This window comes from Panthera uncia, assembly GCF_023721935.1.
Source record: "Panthera uncia isolate 11264 chromosome B3 unlocalized genomic scaffold, Puncia_PCG_1.0 HiC_scaffold_1, whole genome shotgun sequence".
NCBI lineage: Eukaryota > Metazoa > Chordata > Mammalia > Carnivora > Felidae > Panthera > Panthera uncia.
Genome location: NW_026057582.1, coordinates 60,784,539 through 60,794,188, shown reverse-complemented (window position 1 = coordinate 60,794,188; position 9,650 = coordinate 60,784,539). Strand labels below are relative to the sequence as shown.

The 9,650-nt window shown below is 40.0% G+C and overlaps 1 protein-coding gene across 1 annotated transcript in view; it reads left to right on the top strand.

The window, feature by feature from the left end:
- Window positions 1–4,849: 4,849 nt before the first annotated feature.
- The window catches only part of BRMS1L (BRMS1 like transcriptional repressor), a 30,362-nt gene continuing 25,561 nt past the window's right edge, over window positions 4,850–9,650 (top strand). Inside the window, exons 1-2 of the mRNA XM_049612881.1 lie at window positions 4,850–5,092; window positions 8,346–8,436. Coding sequence (XP_049468838.1) covers window positions 4,951–5,092; window positions 8,346–8,436 — 233 coding nt within the window. The 5' untranslated portion in view covers window positions 4,850–4,950. The remainder of the gene's footprint in view (window positions 5,093–8,345; window positions 8,437–9,650) is intronic.

The window sequence follows — 9,650 nt, the reverse complement described above, 5'->3', positions numbered from 1 at the left end:
TAAAGCCCCTTTAGTTTGAATGATTCAAATGTTTACCCTGATTTGAAGCTATTAGTTGCAGCCTGTGGTGTTCTGCCCTTGTTTTTCCAGCCACCAGCATCTGGCCAGGGTCACTCAGCAGGGACAAGGTTTGTGGATTGTACATTGACGTCTCAGCTCCACCATGTGGTGACAATTGGAATTAAGTCTGTCTCCCTTCAGAGGCAGGATCTGCTGATTAAAAACAAGTAAGCACAAGGAACATAATGAGGGTGAATCGGTGTAAAAAATGGACTTCAAACTGCTTCTGTATATCTACTTTATTCTAGACAAAGATGAAATTGAACATAATACACATGGAAGTTTTAGTATTTTCTTCCTGTCCCCCGGGATATACTCCCTGGGTACATATGCCCCACTTTGGAGACCAGTGACCTAGAGAGATCCTCACACATAGGGCCCAAAAGATACATGCAATATTCATTGAGACAACTATTTTTAATAAGAAAAAATTTTGAAGTTACACGTCCATTAATAGGCAAATAATAAATTTTTAAATATTCATTTGAAGGAATATATGTACTCAGTGGAATACCTGACAGCAGATTAAAATAACTGGATTAGAGCTACCCATATCACCATGGATAAATCTCAAAAAATTGATGAGGGAAAAGGAAGTTGTAGGATGATGTGTAGTATATGACACCTCTTTAAGCTATGAGCACTTTAGGGACACCTGGTTGGCTCAGTTGGTTAAACATCCGACTCTTGATTTCAGCTCAGGTCATGATCTCACAGTTCAGTTTGTGAGACTGAGCTTTGAGTTGGGTTCTGGGCTCACAGTGAGGAGTCTGCTTGGGATTCTCTTTCTCCCTTTCTCTTTCTGCTCCTCCCCCTGCTCTTGTGTACACTGTCTCTCTCTCAAGATAAACATTTAAAATTAAAAAATAAAATGTGAGCACTTTAAAATATGTTAAACAATCCTATATATTATTTATGGATACATAAATATACAAAAATAGTATGTACATGTGGGTGACAATCAAAATCACCAAAGTCAGGATAATGGTTATTTTGGAAAGAGAAAGGGAGAATTGGGATTGAGGAGGGGTCTAGAGCAAATGTGGTTAAATGTAAGATTTGAGAAAACTAAGAGATGGGTACTGTGTTATACATATAATATGCTGAATATCTTATTATGTGTTTAAATTACTATGTAATATTAAAATATTCCATAAAAAGATTTTTAAAAGTACCCCAAGGGGGGATATGGGAGGAAAACTAAAAGGATAAGGCCAAAATTATCTTATGTCTACTTTATACCAAAGCAAACACAATAGGAAATGGAGTGGTATAAAATCACCTACTTGAATACTAAAATGACCAAGAATTATGATAGGCGTCCCATTGGAGAGAATGAGCCAAGAGCTAAAATCTTCAAAAAATGAGGGGGAGTGACCTGAAGGGTATGCAGATGATAGCCACAAGTAGAGATCCTGTGTCATATCCTGATGACAAGCTGGGGGTTTTTAGGCAGGAGGGAGAAAGCATCATCTGGAAGGAACCAGGAGGACAAAGAACACACCCACTCCATGACAGGGCCCATTGGGAGCAGGGGTGCAAAGGTAGCAGGGTCCTGGGAAAAGCCATGTTTTCTTTAGAACAAGAAAGTTAAGGATCTGTTCAGAGGAGAGGGTGAAGATATAATGGATTTTGCTGATGACTCTCAATAAATGGCCAAGTATGAAAGGATTAATGAAAAGTGAGACTTAGAATGTATCTAATGATTGTGTAGGACCTATGGAAAATGTAAATCGCTACATAAATGGAAAACATCCTTACAACCTCTTTAACTGCCTTGATTAAGGAAACTTCATTTTGCTTTCCTAGTTTTCTTTACATTAACTTCTATTTTCTAAAGTTACAATATTCTTGCCCAGCTGTATTAATTCTTGTTCCTTATGGTTCTTCTTACATTCCCTATACATCTTTTCTAAGTTCTGTTTGGGGAGGTGCGAGAGAAACTCTCCTTTTAAGCAAAACACCATCATGTAGCTAATTGCATAATGTTCTATTATTCTGTCTGCCTTAAACACAAATATAATAATGACAGGAATTTTAGTGCTGGAAGATAACTTAAAGATAATATAATGCAACCTTCTCACTTTACAACTGACCACAGATTATGTGGTTTGCCAAATTAAGTGGTTGGTGACTAGCAGGACCAGGGTTAGAATCTACGCCACCTCTCCAACTTCTGTTTTTCGTTTTTCTTTTTCTTTCTTTCTTTCTTTCTTTCTTTCTTTCTTTCTTTTTAATTTTAGAGTGAGAGAGAGCATGTGAGTTGGGAAGAGGGGCAGAGAAAGAGACTCTTAAGCAGGCTTCATGCTCCTCTAGGGGCCCGGCGTGGGGCTTGATCCCATGACTCTGGGATCATGACAGGAGCCGAAATCAAGAGACGCTTAACCGACTGAGCCACCCAGGTACCCCTGCCTCCCATTTTTCTTTGAACAGCAGAAACAGAATGCACCTGCCAGAGGGGAACTGTATGCTGGTGGTTAAGTATAGGCTCTGATGTCAGACTCTCTAAGTTCAAACTGTAAATCTGCTACTTATTTGCTGTGTGACCTTGGCCACATAATCTAACTGCTCTGTGCCTCAGTTTTCTCATCTGCAAAATGTAAAGCACAATTGTATCTACTTCATAGAATTGTTATAAGGATTAAATGAATTAATGCACATAAAGAGTGACCAGAAATCTAAGATATTATTTCTATTCAGCACCCACTCTGCTAGCTGCTGATATTACAGAGATTAACAGAGGCCAGGGACATTTTTAAAATCGATTTTTTAAAAGTAATATCTACACTCAACTTGGGGCTCATACTCACAACCCTGAGATCAAGAGTCATATGCTCTGTGGACTCAGCCAGCTGGGTGCCCCAACAGAGGCCAGGGATTTTATCCATAGCTGCTTTTGTTTGGTCTGGAGTTTAAGTAAAACCAAAGCAAACCAAACCACCACCAACAACAAAACTATATCTGAGCAAATGTTAACAAATCTGGATATTTCACATAGAGATCTAAATATCCAATTTCTCTTAAAAATTGGAAGGTCCAACATCTAAGTCAGAATTCTAATGTAGTAACAATTGGCTGGAGCTAAAATAGCTGCCCCCTTTAGTCCACACCACTCACATAATGTATATGCATGTACTCATACCCTTCCAGTTTCCATCTTTAAACTTTACCTGCCTGATGTCTGCATGCCTTTGAAATTGCATTCTAGACTAAGGCAGTTTCTGCTCTCAAGGAACTCAATCCAACAGGTGAGATGCATCTTCTAAACAATTCACAATACAGTGTGATGGAGAACACGTACAAAGTTGCAAAGTACAGAGTACAGCAGCAGTCTGAAGGAACATGAGGGCATACTGAATGGTGGAGGTGCTGTGCTGGTAATGCATGTTGTCAAGAAAGCAGACTTGAAAAAGAAAAGTAGTAGAAGAGGATTGCAGGGAAAATAGGATGGGCAAAGACAATGAAATGGGAAACAGTTTGTGTGTTTAGCAACTGAAAAGCTCAGTTTTGGAGAATATAGTAAGAAGGAGAGAAGTAGGCTGACACTAGACAATAAAAGCCCTAAAGTTTGTATCTTACCCTGTAGAAATGGATAGAACTTGAAATGGTTTGCCATTAAGTTCTAAATCCAACTTTAATGCAATTATGCCTGGATACCCTTGCCATCCTCTTTCAAATGTCTTTGGACCTCCTGTTTTAGAAACAAATACTGTACAATCCACAATATTCTATGAAACATTTCAATAGCAAATTGCCACTTCAACAAGAAGCTCTGTCTCCTAAAATACAGTTTGAGTGGCTAAAATACAGTTTTTAGATTTGTCTGAAAATTTAGTTTCCTTCTCTGTAAAATGGGGATAATAATAGCGCCTACTTCAGGGCTATTAAATTGAGAATTGAACTCATTATGACTCATGTAAAGAGCTTACCAGGATACCTAACACAGAGTAAAAATAGTCAATTAATATGAGTTATCGTGATTATGATACTTACTGAGCCTTCCTTGTCTATTTTACCTATCATTGAGAAAATATAACATTTCACTGAGTCAAATATGTATGTTTTCCATCGGAAACTTAAGTTAAATCAAGCCTGGTGTCATCTCCAGGCTATAAGTAGTAAAAAATGAATGCAAAAAATACTAGATGAAAATGACAAGATAAAATTTCCTTTCCTTCTATATTATTGATTGCAAACGTTTCAAGAACGATTTAACGATTTTTGTGCAACACAGAAAATGCAAGTTATCGTCTGCAGTTATTAAATATAATAGCTTATTAGCAGTAATAAAGGTACTTAGGTATAAGAGACTTTTCTCCAGTTCCTCCAGGCTCGACGAGGAGGAAAACCCTCAGGCAAAACACCTTTTCACATCTGACAGTAACATCTTGGATAGCCAGGGAGCTCAGACAATCACTTGGCGGGAAAAGAATAAATACAGACCAAATTCACACAATCTGTTTCTGTTTAGTTTATATACTGCGATCGAGTCTATCAGGTTTCGTGCCTTGTGGGACTTGAAGTCCACAGGCAAGAAATGATAGCGGTTGTTGAAGCTTGGAAGGCGGCAGCCCCTGCAGGTCTAAGCAGTAAGGACTACAACTCCCGACAAACATTGCAAGGCCGCGCCGTAATTACGGGCAACCAACCGTACCCGAGCAAGGCAAGCTCCACCCCACCCGGCTCGAGGACTGCTTCCACCAATGGCAGAGCTCCCAGCGCAGAGCTTGCGGGTTAGGTTGTGAGGTTCGGGCCGGGGGCGGGGAGGAGCTGAGGGGGTTCAGAACGCGCTCGGCCGCTGGGTGGGTCGGGGCGTTCGGCGCGCCCTTCATTGAAGCGGCGGTGGCTGGGCTGGGCGCCGGGAGTGGGAAGCGACGGCGCGGCTGGAAAATGCCAGTCCATTCCCGAGGGGATAAGAAGGAGACGAACCATCACGATGAGATGGAGGTGGACTACGCCGAAAATGAGGGGAGCAGCTCAGAGGACGAGGACACGGAGAGCTCGTCGGTCTCCGAGGATGGAGATAGCTCAGGTGTGCAACCCACCGGGGCCGGGACCCTGAGTCCTTGCGCCCGGCGCACGACAGGCCGCTCTCCGCACGCCGGGCAGCTGCGTCCTGCTGGGAGTGCTGGGCGGGGAGAGAGGGAAGGGGCGGAGACTGGCTCCCGGCCCTCGGCAGCACCCGGACTCATCGTGGGGCGCTGCCTGGCTCCAGGCAGGTCCCTGCTGGCGGGGCGGGACCCAGCGCGGGCCTGGGCTCGCCCAGCTCCCGGACGCTGCGCAGTCCTGCTCGCCGTCGGACCAGCCTTGGGGACCTCCGGGCAGTGCCCACGGCTGTCGACCAAAGTGGGGAATGCCTTGCAGCTTGTCTGGGAGACCCTGGAAATGCCTCTTACCACCAGACCACCGGCTTCTTTCCTTATTTTTCATCTTTCCAACCCTTACTTCTCAACATGGGTTGTCAGGGCCGAGGTCGGTTAGAATTGTGCCGGCTCTTGGCTGGTTTAGAATTTGTTAATCTCAGCTTCCAAGTCAGCCTGTCAGTCAGCACTTGACATCAGCGTTCTTGCGGGGGCCGACTTGGAGCTGTCCCATTTACAGCATCTGTCTGAACTTTGCAAGACTGAGAGCCCGTCAGGGGTGATTTTGGATCTTCATATACTTATAAACTGGCAGATATTGGGCAACTCTGAAATTTTCCAAATCTTTTCTTTCTTGTAATCTTTTCCAATTTGGGGCTGTTTCAGGTTTTTTGTACGTTTTTTGGGGGACTGGGGGGGGCAGATTACCACCACAGATGGATTTTGCACACTTTCAGGATGGTTATTAAAAAGAGAAATGGAATATATGCCAGCCTGGATTTTCTTCTTTCCATATGATGAGAATTAAACTTAAACTTTCTCGTCTTGGCCTGATTATTGGTTATGTAAAGCAAGGACTGATGACAATCTGTTAATGCCCGGACACCCTCTTTTCAGGTTTCTCTTTAAAAGCAAATCTCCATGGAAGTATGTAATTTCAGTCAATAAACTAGCCATTCTAAATAGGCCTTTATGAGTGACTTCCTTGAGATGCACTGGACACTACTCTGTGAGGTGTAAATAAATAGTTATGATCTGTTCTCAATTAAACAGTTGTCATAAACCAGAACTTGATTAAGCTGCCAAATAAATACTTAACTGTAAACAATGCTATAGGATTTCAGAGACCAGAGGAAATCTTTTCTGAATAGGGTGGCCAGGAAAGGCTAGTTGAAGAAGGTGGGATTACCTCAATTATCTTGACGAATGGGGGTAGAATTTGGATTGGGGTGATATGTTGGCTTGGGAGGAATGTAAGAAAAAAATGCAAAGGCTACTAGAGTTTAAGGCTTATTCAAAAGAGTGAGAAACCGATTTTGTTGGGAGGATTTGAGCTAGAGAATGAGAAAGAAGTATAGATGTAAAAGATTTCAAAAATGAAAAAAAAAAAAAAAACCACAATGCACAATTGGTGAATGTGAGTTTAGGAGTGAAGGTAAGAGGAAAACCCCAGATACGAGGAGATGGTGGTAGCATGAATAGAAATAGAAAAGTGAAATATTTGAGATGAAGGTGGAAGATAGAGTATTTCAGACATGTTGCTTTTGAGGTGCTTGTGGTATATTTAAGTCAGAGTGTCAACTGACAGATGGAAATGTAGCATTGGGACCTGCTTGGGCTAGGAAGCATGATTTGGAAGTCATTCATCCGTGTAGTCGTGAAAGTAGGTGAGATTTCAAAAGTGAGCAATACAGAGAAAGAACACCTAGGCTGTGTGTAAACACATTTTTTAGATTTGTAAAACATTTTATCTCCAAGTGTTGTTTTTTTGATGAGAGCTGAAGATCTCACAAAGTGACATCTATTTGTTAAAATTCTCAGTGATTTTTCACTGATTTTTTATTCCTTCCCAGAAAATAATGGACAACTTAATTTGTGAAGAATGTAATAATTTGAACTATATGTCAGATTTTTTTTTCAGTTGTATCATCTTTATTTATTTATTTTTTTTAACGTTTTTATTTATTTTTGAGACAGAGAGAGACAGAGCATGAACGGGGTAGGGTCAGAGACAGAGGGAGACACAGAATCCGAAACAGGCTCCAGGCTCTGAGCAGTCAGCACAGAGCCCAACGCGGGGCTCGAACTCACGGACCGCTAGATCATGACCTGAGCCGAAGTCGGCCGCTTAACCGACTGAGCCACCCAGGCGCCCCTATGTCAGATTTTTTTAAGCGCAAAGAAACTATTTAAATAAATTATGCAGTTTTGCTTCTTGTGAAAGCATTTCTTTTCTGCTGAATGGCTTTCATGTTAAACTTCCACAGTTTTGTTCTTCTCAAACATTGGTACTGAGCAGGTCCTAAAGCTACAGAAAAAAACCTCTACTATCCAGAGATACTGGGAAGTGAGTCATCTTGCGTGACCAAGTTTTAAATAGCCCAGGAGTAAGCTATTAAGAATCAGAAATAATTTTAATCTGTTTTAGGAAAGTTAAAAAAAATGAACCCTATTGTTCCTTGGTGTATTTAACTCTTTACCATAGCTTGACCTTTATTTAATGAAGGTCGAGATGCAGATCATTTTACGCTTCGCTTATTTCACTTATGTTGAAATATATGCGATGTAAAAATAGAAGATAAAGGAATATAGGAGATAGCTGGTAATTTAACAGTTGCTTTCCTTCAAAAGTTTGCTTATTTTTTCTTTTCATTTTCCTCTTTCTCACTTACAGTAATTTGGGGAGAGGGAACAATGAGAATATGAGTAAGAGACCAACAAATCTGGTGGTAAACAGAATGAGATTAGTTTTCTTCTTTTGTAACTGGCAAATCTGTCATGTAAGCAGTTCTGAAAGAAGGATTCTAAAAGTGTTTTTGAGCAATATTAGCCTTTAATGGACATAATCGTTTTGGTGTTTAAGTTCTGTTGAGTTGAAGGAACATAAACCAAAAATGGATTCATTACTTAAGAGTAAAGCTTGATGTCAGCCGTTTAAAGTGATTTGAAAATGAATAAAAACAAAAAGGTCTAGAGATTGCTATAGCTTTAACTCTCAATTATATTTTAAGTTAAAACCTTTAGTAGAAATTATTTTGGATAAACATTAATTTTCTCTTAAGGCTTAATATAGGCCTTGCATATCTAACTTCGTATTACAGTTTCTTTCTTTCTTTTTTTTTCTTTAGCCATTTGAATTAACATTCAGATAATTTGGAACATAAAATTAATTTTTTTCTTTGCTATTTGTCTTTTTATTAATAGAAATGGATGATGAAGACTGTGAAAGAAGAAGAATGGAATGTTTAGATGAAATGTCCAATCTAGAAAAACAGTTTACCGATCTCAAGGATCAGTAAGTAGTGATGTCAGAAGGTCATTGTCACTGAATCTCAACCATGTCACATGTATACTGGCACAAGAGAAATTCTATTCACTGAACTATTTTCCTTTTTGTATTTTATGAGACTATTCTAAAAGAGGCTTCAACTATTTGCCTTCTGAAGACCTCATTAACTAAACTAAGGGTTTTGAGACAGGTTTGGGGGTGTATAATAAGATTTCTATGTGGATGTTGGTAATTAAGATGTTTTCCCTGGGTGGTTGGACCCTTGGTTCTAATTTGCTTCTTTCATTTCTTTGTTAAATGATTGAATAAAGATAGCTTTTTAAAAATCTTAGAATAACAGAATATTTCCCCAAAATGGCATGTGATTTTTGTTTTAATCAACATTGGGTAATACATACATGTTTTCACATTAGTTTGCCTCTGGAAGCAACTGTGTAAGGTTGGCAGATATCCATCCTTACCTGTGAGAAAATTGATGCTCAGAGGAGTGAAGTGATTTGCCCATAGTTCATCAGCAAGTGATGTAGTAAGCTAGGCCTTCTGCTTCCTAGTACTAGTGACTAGTGACTTCCTAGTGACATTCCTTCCACTAAGGCATTACTTTGGAGGAAATATAGGGGAGTAGAAAGAGCACAGGCTCTGAATCCAGGCTTTTTTCACAGATTAAAAAGGTGTAATAGTAGCTATTTTATTGTGAACTGTTAGGATTGTATGAGCAGTAGGTGAAATTCTTAGTCTTGGCTGGCACATAGTGGTGCTTATTAGATACTGTTTTCTCCCCCTCTTTATAATGCCAGAACTCTTATGAGAAGTTGGTTACACAAGAATGGGCCCCAGTGATTTGAGAGAACAGAATAGATGCAGATACATATTTTAAAAAAATCTTAAATGTGAGCTTTTACTTCAGAACTTGCTGGCAAGGTCATGGGGCATAGCTACGTGTCAGGAATTGTAAATGAAAGAAACTTCTGAGACTATAGACACCTAATTTATTTGGAAGCTGGCTCTTCAGTTCATTAATTCTTCATAATTTTGCTGTTTATTCTTCTCTCTTACCTCTTCCCTAGAGAGGCCCAGAGAACAGATGAAAACATGGTTAATATCTGGAATTGCCAGACTAAAAGGGGACAGATTTGTTTATCAAATGAATCCTGCTGTTTATGACATTTCTGGTCTTAACTTTCATTGGTATGAGAGGTGAACATATAAATGTTCCAAGC